The sequence below is a fragment of the Aythya marila genome (genome assembly GCF_965140915.1).
Source record: "Aythya marila genome assembly, chromosome: 2".
NCBI classification, from domain to species: Eukaryota; Metazoa; Chordata; class Aves; order Anseriformes; family Anatidae; genus Aythya; species Aythya marila.
Genome location: NC_139043.1, coordinates 70,386,516 through 70,408,553, shown reverse-complemented (window position 1 = coordinate 70,408,553; position 22,038 = coordinate 70,386,516). Strand labels below are relative to the sequence as shown.

Below are 22,038 nucleotides of genomic sequence, written 5' to 3'. Positions count from 1 at the left end.
GTGCTGCCACATGCAGACTCCCCTTGTGTAGAGTGGATCTTCAGTGCTGGTTTGTTTGTGAGGGTAAGTACATGAGCATTACGTATTCATTATCTTAATAATTGTGTATGCATGACTGACAAGCATAATAGATGACAACTTTGTGGAAAAACAGGATATAGTGTAGACTGTCCTGATCAGAAACCTAATATAAATGCCAGCCTCCTGTGAAGAGAAACTTAATCTTGCCCTCAACATTAAATGTACGTAGAATGAAGCAGTGTGAGATTTAAAGTCTGCCAAGTGATTGAAGAAATGCTGGGGTCTATGTTGAAACCATGTGTGTGGCTTCTGTTCTCCATGCCATGCTGAGAAATACAATGAAGTGCTTTTAAAGGAGCATAGCTCCATTTTTCTTTGTCCAATTAGAAACTAGTATTTTCTGGGCACTACATGTTACCAAATTTGACTGTATTCTTAGTGTGAGCTGTCCTGATGTGAGGACAGGGTAAAGTTCATGCCAGATGGTAAGGTCACTTCAATTCCTTTCTGCCTTTGTAATGCAGTATCATTCAGATACGCTGATAAATTGCAAGTAACTATTAAATATTTTTTGACTTCTGCATGATGACACAATACTCATTTTTTGGAGTGCATTTACTTAAAGAACAACTTGACTCTACAGTAGATAGAAGCATAGGTACTTACCACATGGTTACATGAAATTTCTCTTCTATTAGTAATAATAATCAATCCTGTCAGATACAATAAAATACTTAATTTTCTCTTAGTCTGCACCAAAGGAATAAATGTACATGAAATTGTAACATCTTCGATGTGACAGTGTTTTTTTTTTCAAGATTTAGATATTTTTTTCCATTCGTTCATGTATATGCTGGTGAAGAACTGACATCAAAAAGGAGAGATAGTGGTTCTTTATTTTATTTAAATTTTGACATCCCTGGCTTTTATGTATGTAGAAATGAAGTAGTGTTTCTAATCCAAGACATATTCAGCACAGTTTGGTGATCACTATGGTGAGACTGGTCTACCAATTTTAAATTGCTTATCTTGACATAGCAATATTTGTGAATGGAAAAAAGGGGAATAAATATTAATGCAACCACAAGGTATCTGTTTTTCCTCTGTATTGCCCTGTCCACAGTTGTGCTGGAATTGACAGGAGCTAACAGAACATCTATGGAAAATGCCAGAAGGAGTCGTAGTGCCTGACTGAAAGGGAGCCATTTTGCTACTGTCACCTGTGTTTCAATAACTCCTTCAAGACCTGGCAGCCTTTGATGCTGCTGCCCAAAGTGGCCCTGCCGTGACCCACATGCCAGCATACCTCTCAATGCAGCCAATATGCTGATAACCTTACATGATATGCTCACTTCTAACCCAGACCGGTTTCCCAGCCCAGCTCCCTGATCCACCACATGGACTCTACATGGCCCGTGTGGGGTGCCTATGGATGGTCTGGCCGGACAAGCCAGTGGCAAGGTTGGGGAGCTGCTGCATGACCCAACACATGTATTTAGCGGTCCTTGCATGCATTTTCTTGCCACGTCTGATTCAATCTGCTGAAAAAAAAATAATAATTGCTTCATTGCTTAGAAAGTAATTGCAATATGAGCATTTCAGGAGTAATACAATGGTATGGAAAAGCGTGTCCATGTAATACCTGTTTTAACGTGTACATCTGGTGTGTTCTAGTCCAAGGAGGGAAAATCCCTGTAGGCTGATCAGTGTTTCTGGTTTACTGAGGATAGTCTCTTCAGGCGATAGAAAAAAAGAAAAAGCCAAAAGCTACCTGTAGTGGGCAGTCCAGAGCAGGAATCCAGCGTGGCCACACCAAATGGCCATGTCAGGGAGTCTGATTCTGTCCATTGCCTACCGAGGGAGCCTAAACTGAATCTGCTCCATACAGCTGGCTTTTGGGAAAGCCTCTTGGCTTTCAGACCCAGGTGGTAGATGGTTAATGTGTCCTGCTGACAGTAAATTAGTTATTGGGTGGGTATCATCTGCTTCTTCCAGCCAGAGCAGAAATAATGCCAGCGGTAGGAAGTGTGGGGGGGTTAATCCTTTCAAGTGAGCACCTGATTAAAAAGTCTGCCATTTAGTAGTTTAATACCTAGTTTTGTCAAGCTGTGGCCTTTTGATTAGTAAAAATGTTTTTGTTAGACTGGTGAATTATCATTTTAGTATTTCTCTTCTTGCTCTTATTTTGCATTTTTCTGCAGTGCACTAAGGAGATTAACTTGAGAGGTGTATTCTCAGTCTGCCAGCCAAGTCTCCTCCTGACTAGCAATACAAATATAAATGCTACTGTTATATATGGAGTGGTAGTTCGTGTCGAGAAAATGGTTGATATTAATAAAGAAGGGGGAGATTTGAGAGAGTGGCCATGGGGGTTGGAAAGCACCGTGGTTGATGACAACGTTAGACTCTTAACGATGAGGCCATCAGGAATATAAAAGAGTTTAGAGGGAACAAAGAAGGGTGATTCAGGAGACTCCATGCAGTCTCCGGTTTCTTGATCTCCAGCCGTTAAGGCATGGAAGTTTCTGGGTGTTTGCTGTTGTTATATGCAAAGTTTTCATTGACCAATGAAAAGTTGTTTTGAAAACAACTGCTGTGGAGAGAAGGGTATGAGGGGAGCCTGCCCTCAAGATAAAAAAAAAAAAAAAAAGAAGGCAACACGATGTGATGAAGTTATGTCATCATTAAAGAAGCAGAAAGAAGGAATGAAAAGGAACAGGCTGGCAGAACGGAGACCAGGACGGGAACAGGCACTTTGATTGCCTCATGAAGATAGGTTCGGCCAGACTCAGCAAACTGCTCAGAGAAGCTTATACAGAAGAAAGTCGCTGGAAATAGGCGGCACTGGAGCTGGAGAGAAGCTGGAGCTGAGAGAAGCGGACCTGTGCACACAACTGCCCCTCGCTGGTAAGCAGCTGCACATTATGCGGAATCATAGGTCCTTAGGAACAAAGACTGTCCTGGTAACCTTACAGCTTATTCTCCTTATTAACAATCAGACAGTTTATGAGCCTGAAATATGGGACCAAACTGAGGTCAAGGTGTGGGACTCTGCAACTAAAAATGACAAGGTTGCAGTGGGATTGCTCGGCACCTGGCGAGCAGTCTCTGAGGCCTTAAAGAGCCATGTGGAGCCACAGTGAGACACGTGTGGTTTGCCAGACAGTGAGGGAGCTGCGGGCTCCTTTACTGATCTGACTGCTACGCCATGGGCCCCTCTGCTGCTACAGCCATCGAAGGCTTTTGCTGTTCTGCCCCCTGCTGACCTGGATGTGCCTTTTGACCCAGGCCTATTGGCCTTGAAAAGGAGATGGATATGCTTTTCTTCGATCCAGGAGGAACGGGATACATAAGGCCCGAAGATCAAGTTGCTTGACAACTTAAAGTAAGACATATTGTTCAAAAGGAATGGAAAATGGAGACTTGTTTGTAATCAAGAAAAGGAATGGAAAATGGAGACTGTTAAATCATGGAACTTAAAGGATTGTTTATTACCTTTTCTGATTATACGTATGTATAGGCATACTCGGGTTTAGTATGTAAAGCAATGTTCTGTATATTTAGAATGTTTGATGTTCGTGTTGGTGGAACATAGACTCCCCGCACACCCAGCGCTGTTTACTTGCCTTCTATACCTTTTATATTTTTTATAAGTATAAATATTACTAGATTCAGATTGAGTTGAGACTTCATTTATAACACTACTGATGTGTTTTTTTTTTTTTTTTAATATCTTGTATCAATTTGGCTGCTAGTTTTCATGCTGTGTAAACTCAGACAGCTTCTGCATGTGTAGTATGTTTGAAACATGCTACAAATTAGTCAATTAATTGTGGCCAGCATTTGTAGGCTATGCGAGATTTATTTGAACTTTTTAAAAGCATTTCACGTACTGTAGAAGTCAAACTGCAACTGAAACATTTGTGCACATCCATGGATTGTTAAGGTTACACGCTGTTGGTGGCATCTCTTGAATAAAAGCTAGCTATGTTGGGAGGCTTAATGTGCAGAAAATGTCAATGTGTGTTTTTTTCCCCTGTGTGTGTGATGGGTTAAATGTGCAAGGTGAAGGAGGAAGGGGTAGTAGGAAAGGGCACTAGAAACACTTTCACAATTTAGCTCCCTATGCTCCAGAATTAACAGAGCTATGTAGTTGTAAAGATTTCAAAAAAAAATCCTCTTTGCTGTCTAAAATAGTTTGTTTTCCTAAGACACAGAACCTCCAATGAGGTGACTTAGTGAGAGTGTTTTGTTGGTCCCTTTGAGAAGATTTAGAATCACCAGTCCGTATCTGCCTGGGATTTCCTGGACAGAAATGTATGGGAATATACAGGAAATCAGAAGACTTCAACTTGCAGCAAATGTGGTGGAGAGCAGCCTCTGAATGAAGAGCAGCAAGTCTGGCACATCCTAAATAAATTAGATACTTTCAAAATAACAATCTCTCAAAAAAAAAAGAAAAGAGATTGCTTTCCTTTATAAATAATATTGAAGAATATACTGTATTTATAAATTATTATTGAAGATAAAGTTCAGAAACAAAAGAAATCTTACATCATCACAAGAACCGAAATATTCGAGTATTGTAGTGTTTATTGAATAGAATCTGTATAAAATCACAGCTTCTACATTTGTTTCTCATGGTGAAGGCATAGCAGGTAAGCTTCTCACTTAAATCAATAAAACTTCCTGTTTTTTTTTTTTTTTTTTTTTTTTGTTTTTTAATTTAGAAAGCCATTGATGCAAAGCACTAATTTTGTTTGTATGTGTTTTTATTCTAGTTGTTCTCCAACATCAAAGATGGTGAAAGCTTCCAGTTGTTTGAGCAAGGTCATCGCACTGCACACAAGCAAGAATGTCACACCATGGAGGCAGTGAGGCTGGTGGAGTTCAATCTGAAGCAAGTGCTCACAAAACTCATGACTCACATCTTTGGTGATGGTAGGTTCTTGCACCTTTTTTCCTGGCCTGCTGGTAGCTGTGGGCATCCATACTTTTGAGAAAGATTTTGCTGCATAACAAAAACGGGAGACTTCAGGAGGGGTGATGTTGACAGCTGGTATTCTGAAATAGTCATACGTGTTTGTAATTTTGGGGGCCCTCATCCATATTCTTTATTTACATTTTTGCCTTAAGTTTTGTATAAGAGTTCCATTCAAGTGTCTTTTAATTTTTGATTGGTCTTACACCTGTAGTCTGCATTTTATTTATTTATTTATTTATATAAATACTATTATATGTGCACCTTATAAAATTATCAAACACAGCCCAACACACCACACACTTATCTCTTAATTTTCCTGAATACTGGTTTGCACAATGCTGTGAGCTGAAGAGATTTTAGTTATGCCAGTGTGTCAAGGTAACATAGCAGGCATGAATACAGATAGGGACACGTCTGATCCAACTACAGCCTCTCATCTGGCAGCACGGAGCTTGGCAGAAGGAGGTGTACATATGTGCATGTGTTGCTTTGGTATATGTGACCGCGGAGTGCCCTTACCACTTCCCTCACATGAATAAATAAAACTTTGCAGCTAAGGGGAGACAGTGTTTGCTAAGTTTGCACCAAGATGAAAAATAATTGTTGTTTGGTGGTTAGAGTGGACTGAGAAAGCGTAATGAATGTCTGTGTATAAGAATGAAATATCCTCTCCTCAGAAATACCTGCTTTTGGTTTCAGTAGCTGCTGAATTTATAAATGGCCTGAGTTAAAATTGCTGCCCTAATGCTATTTCCTGGCAAAGAGGCTGCTCTTCTGAACTGATTCATTTTTCTGTTGAGGAAATACTGGATAGCATTAGGATGCATGGAGAATGCTGGCTACTTTCAGAGCTCTTTTAAGATGCCCACTGAATTTAGAGCAGTAGTTCCAAGAGTGGATTGATGATGGTAACAAGTCCTTTCGATGACTCTTTGAATATTATTCTGATATTCTAAAGGAGAATTTACAGCAAGAGAAACTTTTAACAGCTTTTGTTTTACCTTGCATGGACAGAAATTTTTTAGGTTCCTGAACTCAGTGTTTTCTGTGGTTGTATTTAGCAGAATGTGTATTTGACTTAACAGCAGCCTTTTGAAATGCATAAAATTAGGATCAAAGTGAGCAATTGGAAGAATGGTATTTTTAGATGAACCTCATATGCTAAGGATGTTGTTGAAATAAGCAATTCTTAGCCATTATTAGTTATATTTGAAACTGTAGTGACATCCTTCCCTAGCTGTTGACAGAAGCAGCACTTTAAGCTTTAGAATGCTGGCTATTATTAATTCTTCCAGAGCTCACATGATAGCTAGAAAGACATTAAAAAAATTATACAGACTGAAAGTAGATGCCTCTTACTGTAGGGATTTTCTATGTCTATATACACAGTATTTTTCCTGAAACACAAAGACAAGATATATAATGATTTAAATATGATTGTCTCTCTTTTTTTACCCCACTCCCACTCCCCCATGTAAATGTGATGCTATCTCTCCTTCATTGTCTTGATCTTGTAAGCTGTCAATAAAAACAGGAAAGTAATACTCAGAGTAGCAAACTTCATGCCAGGCACTAGATGTAGAAGATGAGTGCAATGCAAGTGACCTGAGGCACACACAATTAAATTTATATTTTGACACCCATTGTCTTTAATATTTTTTTTTTCACTTTACTTTACTTTTAATTAATTTTTGTGTCTCATCCCTCTGATACATCCCATCAAGTCCCATTAACCTGTATTTGTCCAATTCGTATGGTTTGTCCGTCACTCAGCCCTCCCCTGCTATTGGTGGTTTGCCATTTTTTTGTAGTTGCTTCTTGATATAGAGGTTTGGGGGCTGACTTCACCTGTGAAGACCAAAGTAGAAAAGGCCCTGAGTATCTCAGCCTTTTCTTCTTACACTTCTGCTTGTTATTGACTTACTTACAGAAGGTTCCGTGTTATTTGTGACAACCCAAACCAGTTTGAGCTCCAGCTGGGCTTTTGCCTTTCTAGCAGCATCTGTGCATGCCCAAGTAGTATTTGTTTGCACTTCCTGGGAGTCTGTCCCTTTTTCCATCTCTCATATACTTTTTATTTGCATTTGGGCTCACTATATAGCTTACTGTTTAACCGGGCTGTTTTCATGTTTCGACAGCTTTTTTTTATTTTTAATTTTATTTTGCTACTCATCCTCCTCATGCCCTAGGATCTTAAACTCTGCAATTTTATGAACACTGTAGTCAAGGGTGCTTTTGACAGTAATGTCTCTGACCAAGGCATCTTTATTTATAAGGAGTAGGTCCAGGTTACTTGCTTGTTATTAAATAAACGTGTTGTATTATCTTCCCCAGGTATACTTGTTTCCAAGGACCTGTTTCCAAACTAATTCTCATTCTGTTTTTTGCTTATACTTTCAATCTTTATCCCCTTTCAATCTTTATCCCTTTTGTATTATTTTTAGTGTTTGCTGCAAATTCTAGTTGTCTTATAACAAACACACACAACTAGTGGGGGCCGTTGCTGTCGTTTTTATCCCATTAGGGAAGTCCCTGTTTTTACATCAATTTTTTTCATAATGAGGGGTGTGAAAATCCCCATAAAATTTAAACAAACAAACAAAAAAGCCCTCCCAAATCTCTGTCTAGAAACGTACCTGCCTTTCTATTGCTACAGTTTGAGAAACAAGATTTTACCTGTTGGAATATATAGAGAAAGAGGGAAGCGTGGCCTTTAAAACATTGGACACGTGTTCCTGTTAATGTATTGCTCATTTGGGTCTTCAGGAAGCGCACACACTGATTTGCTCCTCTGCTGAGAAAACACCAATGTGGAGGTGGAAAGGGCTCACAAGTACTGCAGCCCACAGCAGACTTGGGTATGAGCTGCCGTGCTTCGTGTGTCTCTCGTGACAACACAAAAGTCTTGCAGAGAGCAGTGGCTCACAACTGGCCGGGTGGAATATGCGACACCCGGGTGTATTTGGGGTGTTTCCACACGGTTGATAAATGCTTCTGACTTTCATCCCATTTCTTTCAAGACAACAGCCTTAATTTAATGAATGTAGCTCTTATCCTGCTGGGGCAACTACAGGAACTGAGCAGTGGGGATTTTGGAAAGTAAAGAGATTTGTGGTGAGGGTCAGCTGCTTCGTCAAGTTAAGTTGCAAAGAGTTTTGAGCTCAAAGCTGATCATACTGATTTCTCATGTGTTGGTTGAAAGCCTGTCCCAAAATATATTCATTTTGTCTTGTAGTATTTTCATTAGATTCTCCTCAATAAAGTTTTCTTTTTCTCGTTCACTATTGTCATATTTACCTAACAAATTCCTAGGCACCTGTAAGAGAAGGTGGGAAGATGAGTAATGCCATATTTTAATTAATAGTTCTGCTATTGTTAGTTGTCATCAAACAGCCACTGAATGTCATTTAAATCAAACACATTGCTCTCATCTTTCTTTTTAACTCTTGTACTGATATCTCGGTAGAGTGCATTAACGCTGACAATTTACATTGACAATTTATATTAGCTGGATTGGAGGTGTGGGCTACTCAGCAGTTGACTTCTCTGGTGGCCCCAACTCAGTGCCTTCTGTTCTCCTTGCACAACTTTCCTCTCTCTCCCACAGACTGCTTCTCTAAATATAATCCCCACAGCAACAAAGAGAACTTCTGGTCAGCAAAAACCATCTGGGTCTCTGGCTTTGTTGCTTCAACACCATGGCGTAGCAATAGACTGCTTTGATGTGTTGGTCGCTTTCTTTTCTTTTTTAGTGCCTTTGGTCAAGCCTTTTTCATCATGATACTCAATTAGACTAGCACTGACAGATACTTGTTTAGTTTAGTATCTGATAAGACCATTGCTTCCGAGTGCAAGTTAGGACCAATGTCTTACCTGGATTCACTACTTAGAAATAACAGTAACTATTAAATTCTTCCTTCCTCATTGGAGATGCAATACCTAGGTTGCTAACGTACACGTGCCCGCTGGAAGGACTCCCATGGACATCATGAGGATGAGCTAATATAAATAATTCCTTGTAACTAGTGAAATTACTGATTTTGTATCCAGTGATCAGACACTGTTTAGATTCTGCATTATGCTCTCTTAAGTGCATCCCTGGGTTTTTTGGTCAGATATGCATCTCTCGGCCTCCTCAAATGTCTAGAAAAGATATTTTTTTTACCAGGATAACCATAGGCTTTATATGCAGAAATATATCAGGCCTAATCAAGTAAATTATCTGGTACTACAGAATGCATGATCTTCACAATCCTTTAAGTCTTTAGTGTTTTAATTTTCTGAGTGTGAGCAATGTCCTTTAATCCTTGGGAATATGCTGAGTACAAAGACAATAATTTGTCTAAATAATAAACATAACCATTTATTCTGTGATTCTCTACGGAGAGGCTTAATCTTGCTGAAGTCTGAGTGCCCTCTACTTTTCAGTAAAGTCTTCCAGAATCAGAAGTCTCAAAGAAGACTTTGCAGAGGTATTCCTGGGTGTCCTGGCTACAGATAGATACAATTACGTGTCATATGGGCTTAATTTAGAGAGCAGAGTGAAGGTGAGAGCTGTTTCTTCCTTGTGAATATATTTTATTCTTTTTTTTTTTTCATATTTACATTTAAAATGAGTGTCCCTTAAGAAAAGTACTTAGAAGTCTTAAAACTCAAAAAAACAACAACAAAAAAACACTTTATTTTATTTCATCTTTTAAAATTTAATTAAGAATGAAAAGCAGATAGTTTCTTTTTTTTTTTTCCTGAGCTTCTTTTTAAAGTAATTAGATGATTAAAAAGAAACCACAGTCAGAATGTTGTTTCTGAACATCAAACTACTTGAAATTCCATGTCATTCTTGCTGCAGTTGCAAATTTTGCAATCTAAATGAAAATATTTTGTGTGCATAGCTTCGCAGTAAATGCATAATTGTACAGCCCTAGGATTAAAAACGCATTTGTACAAAGATTGGGAAATTAAGAAACTGTTTTCCACATACCATTCTGTTGTATCCACATGACTGTATCCCACCTATGTGATTTTTTTTATCATTATGTACACAAAAACACTGTACGGTGATTGATTGCTGTAAGTTGTAATATAGTTGTAAATGGTATAATTGCTAATGCTTCCAATTTTCTGAATTCTTTGTGTAAAATTATCAAAGCACGTCTAATGTATAAACTCACCGAGGTTGAATTTTAAGAGAGAGAAGAAAATGTAGAAGTACCAACGTGTTTGTTTTGAAACCTGCCAGTCCATTTGAAAGTTCATTACATCCAAAAATGTACCTTGTAACTGTCAGGTCTTTTAGGTTGGGCTGTACATGCATACTTCTGTTGTAACTTACTGTTTCTGTAGCCACGTCTAATGTTTCAGAAGTGATCAAAGAAAATCTAATTCTGGAGGCTACAACAAATGTTTTGATTTGAAAAACTCTCAGTATAGATCATGGGTTTTCACATTAAGTTCCTTTTATGAAACAAAGCCCCCAAACCAAACCAGGGGTGTTAACAGTTCCATCACCCAAACAACCTTTGCTCTGCCCTTTGTTTTCAGAACTGGGCCTGCCGGATTGTTAATGAGCCTACTGATGGTTAGAATTTGGCTTAGCTGAAGGGAAGGATGGTGTTGGGGTTAAGGCATTGAGCAGAGGATTAGCAGTTCAATTCTCTTCTGAATTTTTATGGTTCATGTTTCCGAAACCTTGTTTTTCCTGGCACCTAATGGCTAGAGAAAAATCTTTAGCAACAGACTGCTTGCGTAAATGATTACAAGAACTAAAACCCATCAAATATAATGAGGTCCTTGACTACAGCCCTGCATTTGACAGTGCTGTAGACCTTGCCCTCTTCTGGCTCTGCTGCTCTGCAATGTCAGGTGGTTCCCATCTCTCCTCAGTGGGACTTGAGATGTGGGGAGGAGAGGGAATTAGCAAGTGTCACCGCACTCCTGCACTTCACATCCATGCAAAATTTAAAGCTGGTCTCTTGGGAGCTCCACAGGTCCAGAGTTCTCTCTGTGTTTGCATGTGGCATACCTAAATAATGCTGTACATCTCTCTCTGCCTGTGTATATGTTCATATAATTTTGTGTACAGACATATATTTTTAACATCTATATTTAAACATACACAGAAAGAATCTATATTTTAAATAGGTTCTGATGAAAAAAATTGCTTGCCTAGCTGATCAGCAAAATGCAATGGAAAATTTAAGACTTAGTTTTTCTGTGAGGAGCAGTTAGTCATTTCCTGGTGCAGAGAATAACAAAATTACTGACTTTCCAATGATCTTGGCTCATTTTCATTCTATGCCAGGTGGTTGCTAGAGTTTGACAAATGATAGATTTGGTTTCGAAGGGTGCTTGAATTGCACAAAGTGTTTTTCATATTAGGGAAGACATGGTCATTTTTTTCCACAAGTTTTAAGATTTATCGCCTTGCACAAGTGTTGTAAATTAGTTTGTTTGCTATTTATTTTCTCTGGATTGCTGTAATTGGTGTCATTAGTTGAAGGGCAAGTTTTACAGATGGTTGGGAGGGATGGCCTTTTATGCATACACTCGTTATATTTATTTATTTTTTAAACACTGCTACAGGACTGCAAGTCAGATGGGTAGACTGCTACTTCCCGTTTACTCACCCTTCCTTTGAGATGGAGATCAACTTCCAAGGAGAATGGCTGGAGGTCCTGGGCTGTGGGGTCATGGAGCAACAGCTAGTTAACTCAGGTACTGAAACTCCTTTACTTCATTGACATCTCTATTTGCAAACACTTCCAGTGCAATCAGTTTCACAGCCTGAAATGCCCCCCTTTCTCCTGGTGAGTGCAGGCATCTCTGTTAGCAGCAGCTGCCACAAATAGTCCTCAGGTGGAAGGCAGTCCTTCCATGCTGTGATTGGAGTGTAACAACTGAGTGAGCTGGAGCCTGCAAACAGAAAGCTTGTCTTTCATTTTCTGCGATAAGGAGACAGACGGATCCCAGCTTTAAAAGAGAAACTGATGAATTAGGTTGTGCATTTTTCTGACTTACAAGAGAAGTCAAGTGCATGCACAGTTATGATTTTAAGGTATTGTGAGCAAATAGCATCCCCTAGTATTTGAAATATGAGAGTGTTCTGGTATCTCTAACATGTAGAAAGAAGAAAGTGACTTCAATCATCATATTGCTAGTTAGTTGCTGGGTAAATGATAGGTTGCTTTTTGGTTCTGATTTTCTTCTTTTATCCTCAGCTTTGTTAGTATGAGGTTGTAAATTTCATTAAGAGCCACATGATTTAAATTGGAATTATGACAGTAAAATGTCACATGACTATTTGCTTTCCAAAATTTATATGTGAGTACAAGGAAGGAGAGGAGAAATTATGTGTTTTTTTATTTATTATTATTATTATTATTTTCACAGTGAGAATTTAACATGCTCGTCTTTTCAGTGACAATAGGCAATTCTGCTTAAGCACAGGGCAGCGCTCAGACCTCCATCAGTCAGTGTCTTTCAGTATTAGTTATTAGGTATGGGAGCCTTTTGGAATATGATCCATTTAATTCTCACAAGCATACTTTCATATAGCCATAGAATACTCAGTTGATTTCACTGCAGTTGGTTTGCAAAGCTATTGTGTTTTAATGTGCTCTAAATACTTTCTTTTGAAGTCCAAGTAGGATACCTATAAATGGCCCCAGTTATTTGGCACTGCTTTATTTTCTTCAAAGCTTGCATATATCTTAATACGATCATTTTACTTTAATAAAGATGAATCCTTTTCCAGAGTTTCTCACCAGTGGGTTAATGCTTTATGCCAATGTACTTTATCAGGCTGTTGTGTTCATGGTGTGGTAAATATAACACAGGTTCTGATCAGCCTCAGAAGTGAAAGAGTGCTGTGTAATATTATTTTGATCAGATGTAATATGCTAATGGCCAGACTTTCTTCTTTAAAAGCTTTTATGCTGCTCAGGTCTTATGTTTAGGTTCTTTTAATGTGTGTGAGGAGAGCTAAACTGTGGCCCCAAAACAATTACTGTATGTGTTTATTTGTGTGTGTGAATGAATGTACATGAAATGCCAACAGGCAGTTTTCTACAGCAGTCAAAATTTTCAATTTAATCTGTCTCAGCTCTTTCTCACCTCTCTGAATTACGGTCTTCAACGTTATATCCCTTCTGCACCAAAACTCTACTATTTATTGTAATTCTAATCTTCCAAGAGAACATGAATTTATTAATTCAAGTCTAGCTTTTGAACACCTTGTGAATTTGTATTATGAGTTGGAAAAACAAACAGAAAAAAAAAAAAAAACAACAAAGAAGGACGGGTTCTTTTCCTTTATTAGCAAGATACTTTTAGAGGGTTGGACCATTGAAGAAGTGCCAGTCATTTTTCACTTCATTTAGGAGTTTCACTTTATGCAGCCATACTTTTGTTTTTCAGCTTCCTCTGGTAGAGGTTGGACTCGATGATCTTGAAGTCTCTTCCAACCTAGAAATTCTGTGATTCTGTGATGGTAATTGCAAAAATATGTGATTACAGAATCTGAGTCTAATGTATTTTTTGAAGCATTGAGATCTGTTTACTTTTAGTGAGGAAGAAGTGTGGTCATAATTTGTGTTGGCTAACAATTAGCTTATTTGATTTAAAGTAACATTGCAGACAAGTTAGTTCACATTTTCAATCAAGTAAGGAGTCAAACACAAGCCTCCCCTACTTACTACTGCTCAGAGCATTCTTTTCTTTAATCCTTTTTCACAAAAATTTATAAATCCAGTAGTTTCCTGGCATGCCAAACTGCATCTTTTTATGATGAAGCCGGGTTTGCTACTACTAACCCATAGTTGTTTTTTTGTGTATGTGTGTTTGTGTGATGTGGCAGCAATCTGCCTTTGCCCAAAACTGAAAATGCAGAAGTCCAGAAAAAGATACTCTGTGGAAAAGAATGAAGGTGAAAATTTTCTTTCCTTTCTCCTTCATCTTTTTTTTTTCCTCTCCCTATTAGGACTTGAGTATCCTCTAAAACTATCTTGAACAGAAGTGTTTTCTTAATACTTATCTGCTACCTTTAGAATGTCTCTAATGTTTCTAGTATTCACTATCAATAGGTATTAGCTATTACTCTAGTCCCATCTTTGAAACACCAAAGGTTTAGTTTTAAAGCCTTCAGTTTTAAACCAGCTCCAACTCTACTCAACCCTACAGGCGTACTTTCACGACCAGAGAGTAAATGCTGGTGCTTACACCTCCCTGCTCTGTATCTTTCTGTTGTCAGGTGTCTAGAATAGGCACTCCAAATTGCCTCTTCCCATCTCAATCTTTTCATGGGCTCTACGAGAAAACACCTCAGTAGGACTGAATGAAAGAGAGGCATTACTCATTTTTGTCTGGTTAAATTTGTTCTGAAGGAATATTTCACTCTTGGTGTGCCAGTTTACCAGGTAAATGCAGAAAGATCTTTTTATGGTGTGCTGCACAGCTTGGAGATAAAACAAACAAACAAACAAACAAAAAAAACTGGAGAATAAACTGATGAATTCACAGATTATTTTTTTTTGGTGTGTGTGATCTGTATCATTTCTAGTATCTTACAGGTTTGGATTTTTGTTTTATGATTTTTTTGGGTCTTCATTTGGTATTGAATATTACAGTGCTCACTTCTGAAACCTAATGTGTATTGGCAAGCATTGTTTTTCCTTCCATAAGAAAATATTTTCCTAAGGGAAAGAAAGATAGCTTTCTACCTTTAAAATCCTCAAATCCTTTTTTGTATGTGTTACTGCCCGTTGATGTAAGACTGGTTTGTAAGGCAATCAGAAACAATCACTCAAAGCAGAAGCTGCATGTGCCTGGTGACTGATGGTGGCTGTAACTTAAACAGCCAGCACAGATGATTTATTTACTTATTTTTCAGTTTTGTTGTGTTTCTGAGCTAACTATGATAGCAGAAGAACTGGTTATGCCTTACGGATGGATTAAAAGACAAGGTCCCTGCCACAGCAGGGCCAGGATATTGGGCCTTGAGTAGCTGTGTCTTTATGCTGGCTGAAGGCGATATCACAGTGGCAGATCCGTCAGTGACATCTTCCTGCATGAGATTGCTTCTCTGTAGTTCCTTAGCAGTCACCCTCCTCATGCAACAAATCTCGATGGTATTGACAGATCCTGTTAAGATTTTTAGTCTAGACTGAAGAATGTCGTTGCTGCTTTAATGCCCCATGGAATTGGGATTGGCGTTATATTTGTTAGATTGGTGCTTGCTGAAAGAGATTATTTTGTTGAAGTTTCTGATGCCTTCTTATGTTTGGGCAGGAACCTTTCTTTGATTTCTTTGATTTCACTTTAAAATTGAATGTGATTCAGACATTCAGTGCATGTAAATAGAAATGTATTTGTTATAGGGAAAAACTGGTCAATTGGTTCAAATGTATTGATAGCACTCTGCTGCATCCCCTGTCTTTCTGCTATGCTCTTTTTTTCTTCTGAGATCTGCAAAGAGACTCTCTAGGCTTCTCCTTCTCCCCTGCTCCCTCCGCATGCTTCTTAATAAGCTAGATTTCCAGTTTCTGACCTAGATCTCCACAGTGTAGATGTAGTAAAGAACCCAAATATAGCAGGCAGCAAAACAAACTAGCACTTTTTTTTTTTTTTTTTTTTTTTGGTGGCAACTCATTGCTTTATATTTTGTGGACTTCCAGAGTGCTTTATCTCCCCTTTAAGTTTCGTATGTTAAATCAGTTTAGGATTTGCCCAGGAGGGGTAGCCAGCCTCATTCTTGGTCATTCAGTAGGCAGTGGGGATGATCCACTCTTCTGAACCATTCAGATTTTGTGTGTTAACAGTGAGTAAGGTTTCTGTTGTCTTGGTGTGTGGATGAGCAAATAAAAGCTGGTAGGCAGTGTAGCTACCATTTGCATTAAAGCCAATCCAGCTACTGAATATTTTTAATAGGAGTTGTTTGTATTTGGGGATATCTCTTCTGAACAAATGGAGAATATGGTGATATTTACTATTTCTAACAGTGATATTGGCTATTTTTAAAATAAAAGTAAAACATGCACCCTATGACTGTTTTTATATAATTGTGGAAAAAATATGCAAGGATGCACAGAATTGTAACAAATAATGTTACATGTTCCCCCAAGGCTGACAGTGCTAAACTAGAGCAGTTATTTACTGTAATGTAAACACAGAAGATCTCTATTATAATCTAATATGCAATAAGTATAAAATATAACTTATTGTACTGTTTAATTTTTCATTTTTATGTGCACTTTTTTCATCTTTAACTGCACCTGACTACGTAACTTTAATAGGAATGTTTTATATGCCTTTTAATGTAAAGAAAAATAATTTTTATTCTGGATAACACTGGAAAAATACAGAAACGTTACAATATAGTAGCAAGTATTCTCAGTTTTAGGTCCACAAAGAAGGGATGAGGAAATTCTGTGGTACAGTAGAACTGACATTGGTTAACATCACGCAAGGTATTTATTTCTGTGCTTCAGGAGTTTGTTACCCAAGATTCACGAAGATTGTGTTCATTGGTGGCTGCTGAAGTTCCCAGGTCTGTATGGAATTATATGATTAAAACCTTTGAATACAGGATGCTGCTTACTCAGAGGCGGTGATCATAGTGTTGCTTAGTACCTGTGAAATTGGAAGCAGTTAGGGTGTGATCCTTTGCTGATTGAAATCAATGGCAATGTTCTCTGTGCTCACTGTTGCAGAATACGTTAGCTTGGGACAGAAGCATGAAAATTGGACTACTGAAGTTTGCCCCCAAACCAAGAAACAAAAAATCTCCCATTCATTTAAAAAAAAAAAAAAAAAAAAAAAAGAAAAAAGAAGGGGGGTGGGGGAGGCAGACACAGTAGACAATTCCATTTATTTTATTTATTTATTTTTTTTGGTAAGACTCTTCTTGATGTATTTGTATTTCTGATGTACTGCAGGAAAATAACCTAAGGATGGCACATCAGACCTAAGGTGGGTGCATCCCTGTATCCTGACTCTTAGAGTAGCACAGACACGTGCCTTAAGAGCAGAACATGACGTAGATCTGCTGATACACACTTGCAGCTCTTGGTTTCCTGAGCTGAAAACAGGACTTTGTTTTTAGCTGTCATTGTGGAATTTTCTATCATTTGATTTTGAAGTGCTGGGTGGTCTGAAGCACTGTAAAACAGTTGCTCACCTCTGGGTGGGTGTTCAGGTTGTTTTTTCATTTCCTGAGATAATAGATCACAAGGGCAGCTGTATTTAGGCTACCTGCAGGAAGAGTTGGTGAGGCTTTCTTGCTGCGGATATGCTTTTTCTTCCTTACCCATCAGAAAATAACACTGATACGCTCTTAAGAAACTCCCCTCTCCCTTTTTCTTTCTTTTCCTTTTTTAAATTGTCAGCTTGAAGTTGAATGTAATAGCCAATGGTGTAGGGGTTTGGAAGTGTATTTTGGTTTTCCAGCACGAATAGCAGGAGATCATCATGGCCTTAGCGAGAAACTGAGGAGACACTGCGCCTTTGGAAAGGCTCTGAAGGAAACTTTATGTCAACAGTTTGCATACAGTTACAGCTTTAAAAGTTTCTGGCCAATCTTGGTCTTGAAACTGAGTGTCATATCCCGAATTTATAACAAAGGTGTTTTTTCTGATATTTCTTGTTTAATTTTGTGCACACTTCTCATGAAGAAAAAATTGCCAGCCTTGTTGAAACATCTTCATGAATACTGTCGAACACAAAGAAAGGAGTTTGTTGTGATTTCTGCAAATCCTTGCTTTTGTTTTAAAAGGCGGAAGTTTATTTGTCATGAGTGTACTCTTTGGTGAAGCCTGATTCCTGAAGTGTAATTTTTTTTGCCATTTAGAAGCCTTTTTACAGATCAGTGGCAAGACTTATGTCCAAAATTTAAATAGCACTTGGTCCAGGGCTGCCACCTTCACTCAAATACAAGTCTGGACAAGGAGAACTTCCTTGGCTGTAATGCTGCAGTAAAAAAAAAAAAATCTTTATTCATTTATTGAAGATCCTCAAAACTGCTGCCTGAAGCAAAATAACAGTTTTAAGTTTTTAGCCTGTCTACTCATTTTTGCCTTTTTTTTTTTTTTTTTTTTCTTTTCAAAAGGATTATGAGATTTGAATGATTCTTTGTGGGCAATAAATTAGTAGTTAACAAAAAATTATGTCAATGTTACCTTGCAGACATAGGGGGGAGTTTGTTTTTAAATTTATGAATATGTTCTTAAATCAAATTTTAGTTATGGGTGAGTTTGGTTCATATATCAATCAGCGGGGAGTGTTTTGAGGAAGGGGAAATTTAATATCTTTCATCTAGCAATTTTTTCCTCTTCAGCTCTTGCCTGGTAAATTACATTAAAATGTTGGAGCAGATGGTGCATGTGGCTTAAATAGTATGCAGACCCATGTTCTATCTATGCTAACAGCTCTCTGTGGGGACCTTGAAATAGTTAAAGCTGTATGTGTGTATATGGATATAGTGTATAAGGGTAAATATAATGCATTTAAAATACGTTCCTGCAATGCTTCAAGGTGAAATTAAAGTTACAGAGGTTTATTGGTGTCTCGAGCAGCTGGGGCCTCCCCAGAACACAGGATAAAAGCGAGGATAGGGTCTGATGGGTGGGCTAGTCCTTCCCACACAGTACATCCAAAGCAAACCCTGCACAGCAGACTTAAATCACAGTTCTCCATTGCAAGCCTTTCAGTGTTTGAAATCTGTTCTTTTTAGGTCACTGCCTGTCTCCTATGCAACCACATGACTGCAGCAGCACGCTGACGTCTCCCAGTCTGTCCTGTACTTATTCTCCCAAGACCATAGGGAAGTGTCGTCATCCCTGTTTTGTGGACTAGAACTGAAATACACAGGAGACTGACACACACATGCATGCGTGCTGCAGGCACAGGTGTGAGCAGCCTCTGCAAGAGAGTTAGCTTTCCTACACTCTGCTCATACAGTCTGTAGAGAAAGGAGGTCTTCCACTGTGCTTTGAAGGCATGACTCAGCCTTCTGTTCTGGACCGCTCTGCCAAGAAGCCTCTTTCTGGGACTGGCTGCAGGGGGAGCCTTCTCTCCTAATTTGGGCAGGTACCTGAAGGTAATGTGAATACCCCACAAAGGCAGTGTTTCAGATTAAATGAAATTAATGGGAAGTTAGGAAGCATCTGGGTTTGGGTGACTTCCCAAGGGTCTCAGAAGTTGTCTGTTGCAGAAACAGGAGTTGAATCCAAGCTGTGGGTTTATATCTCAACTTCTGAGTCACCTTTGTCTCAGCTTATCCTAGTGATTATGTCTGCACATACATAAATACAGGTAAACGTGTGTGCATATATGCACACAAATAGGGACAAAAGACAAGTGACCAAATAAATACAAAATAAGACAAATATGGCCTCTTACGATTTTTTTGTGGTCCCCTCTACCCCCCAGGTATAAACAGGAAAACAGATTGTCACAGCTGGCTAATTCTAGAGATGCTCCACTGAGCTGGCAGCCCCTGAGACCTTGCTTTAGCCAGTCAGATATGGAGCTGGTGTGGAATTGTGGGTTTTTAGAGAAAGATGTGTTTGAATTTTTGTCTGTATTCTGCAGTATTTTGTACAGATACCCAGAAATGTATGTGCATGGCACATCTCAAGAAGTGTGTGCCTAACACAGTGCTGACCAGTTTTGAAGGGAATAAGTAATAGCGCAGAGGACCCAATTTTTCCTCCAAAATGTATGGTGATTCAGCCTTTATGTGTACAAGGAGAGGAGCTCTGACTGTAGCCACCTGGGTGGCTTTTAGGAATCCTTTTCATGGTAAAAGCAGGGCCTTGACAAGATTGTCTAACACCTTGTCTAGCAGAACCTTAAAAAAATCTCAAGTGTTGGAGAATTCACCGCATCCTTGGAGAGATTATTCCAATGATTGATTGTTCTCACAGTGAAAACTTTTAAGTGCAATCAGTCTATCACTGGTGCAGCTTGTACCCACTGCCCCTCATTTCTTCCCTGTGATCCAGACTCTCAGGACTTTGCAGGTTCTAAGGAGTTTGCATTTTTGAATTGGGATGATTTTTATACAGAGAATCTTTCTTCTCTTTTCTTTCTGCTAGAAGAAGAAATCAAGGAGAGTTTATTTCCTGCTTTGGTTGAAGACTGCCTTTTGGGTTTGATATTGTTTTGGTTTCTTTTGAGGTGCCTGGAAGGAAGACTTGGTCTTGCCTTGATAAGTAAACTGAAACATAGAAATGAGTTGCACAGAGGTGGTGCTGCAGTGAACCAAAGTATATATTATTATTTTTTTATTTATTTCTCTTCTTCTGCTACCCAGGGCTACACCACCAGGTCTGATGTGTGTGCTGTGTTATGAAGTTATACCTTTCCCCTACCTTTTCCTTTTTCTTGTCAAGATAACTTTCCTGTTGTCTCCTCCTTAATTTATAGCTCTATTTTTAAAGCTGTTTTTTCGTCTAGTTTTTCATCCAGAAGGAATCCATAAAATTTTTTGAAATGTTGCTTTCTCTGATTTTATTACCTTTGACAGACTCATTATATATGTTAGAATTGGTGTTCTTCAGAAAGAATTAATATAAGCTTACTCCCAATCTGTATGTGTTTGTGTAGAATGAACAAATATAGTATTCCATTTTATGACAATTCTATTACACCTATTTCTGAGAAGTGTGTTATTTATTTACAGGGGTATTTTGTGGGGAAGTAACGAGAGGATTGGATTTTGAAGTGAGTAGTTATTATAGAAGTTGGATGGCCATTTGAGTTTGTGGCTCCATATGATTTTGCCAGTTGAGTGTTAGAGTACTGCTGTCAATGGATTTAGAGGATAATTTCCCTTTCATGGTGCAAGACCACACTTTTAGTTGGAATTTATGTTTCTTATCTTCACAATTTGGGAAACCACTTTGTCTTTATGCTTTATTTTTTCCTGCACAAAAATGTCTGTGGAAAAGTGTTAACTCAGTCTAACATTAGCCTTGAAACCAGTGAGAGTGGTTATTTGATTGTCTGGTGCATGGTACTTTTTTCTATCTAGCAATGAAAGCTATTGCCTAGCATCTGAGGCTGATTTTAGTCCATTTGCAATCTAAGAAAAAAAAAAAAAAGAGGTGGTAGAATGTGTAGCTGCATCTTCTCATGTTTTTATTGCATTTGAAGCAGTTTGCCTCTATGTATGTATTACCCCTCCTTCCCTTTTTTTTTTTTTTTAATCAAAAGTAAATTAAAGGTTTAGTAATTCAGTATGATTTGTCTCCGTGGGATCCAGCAGCAGGACTAGAGCACCACACACAAGAGGAGGCTAAATAATGATGGATGTAGCTTACTAAGCAGTTCACAAGCAAAAGAAAGTGCTACTCTCAAAAACCTTGAAGAGCAACAATTTATAGCACAGAGAAGGTGTTTCCCTTGGCTTTATTTATGCAAATGAAAATACTGCCAAATAATAGTATTGAATTACCACATGGTTATGTGATGAATGCTGAATGTTTTTAATCAGCCAGGAGTTAGTCCAATGAGCCTAATATAATTCCTCATCAGTCTAGGAAACCCTGTGGGTTTTTTTGTTACATTATAATATTCATTTTTGCCATTCCCAGGACATTTATCAGGGCTACCCAACAGAGGGTGGAGAAGAAATTTTACAGGCACGTCCCTAACTGTTCCTTACTCTGCTACATAAAGCTCAGCTGAGACAGTTTTAATTCAGCTGAGATTAGATGGAGCATTTCAGGAAGTATTTCTCTTTACTAGATCACAGACACAAACTTGCTTTCTCTTTTCTGGAGGGAGAAATTTTTGTTAGGGTGTTGCTACTGTGCATCTTTTGTTGTCTTTCATATTTCTAGCTGGTGAGCAGAATGGATGAACACAGCTCTCCTGTGTGCCTGCTGGAGGCTGAAATACGTGCCTCTCCCCATCACCACTTTTTTTTTTTTTTTTTTTTTTTTTAAAGTATTAAGAAAATAGAAAACCAGTGAAGGTGTACAGAGCCTTCCCACCTCTGTACCATTTGTCAAGGTCTTCGTGTTGCTGGTGTTGCA

General features: G+C 38.5%; 1 protein-coding gene across 4 annotated transcripts in view; it reads left to right on the top strand.

Moving 5' to 3' along the window:
- Positions 1 to 22,038, top strand: part of FARS2 (phenylalanyl-tRNA synthetase 2, mitochondrial) — a 246,221-nt gene that overhangs the window by 64,586 nt on the left and 159,597 nt on the right. For all 4 annotated transcript variants that reach the window (XM_082754417.1, XM_082754420.1, XM_082754419.1 and 1 more), the window contains 2 exons: positions 4,803 to 4,962; positions 11,588 to 11,719. In XM_082754417.1, coding sequence (XP_082610543.1) covers positions 4,803 to 4,962; positions 11,588 to 11,719 — 292 coding nt within the window. The remainder of the gene's footprint in view (positions 1 to 4,802; positions 4,963 to 11,587; positions 11,720 to 22,038) is intronic.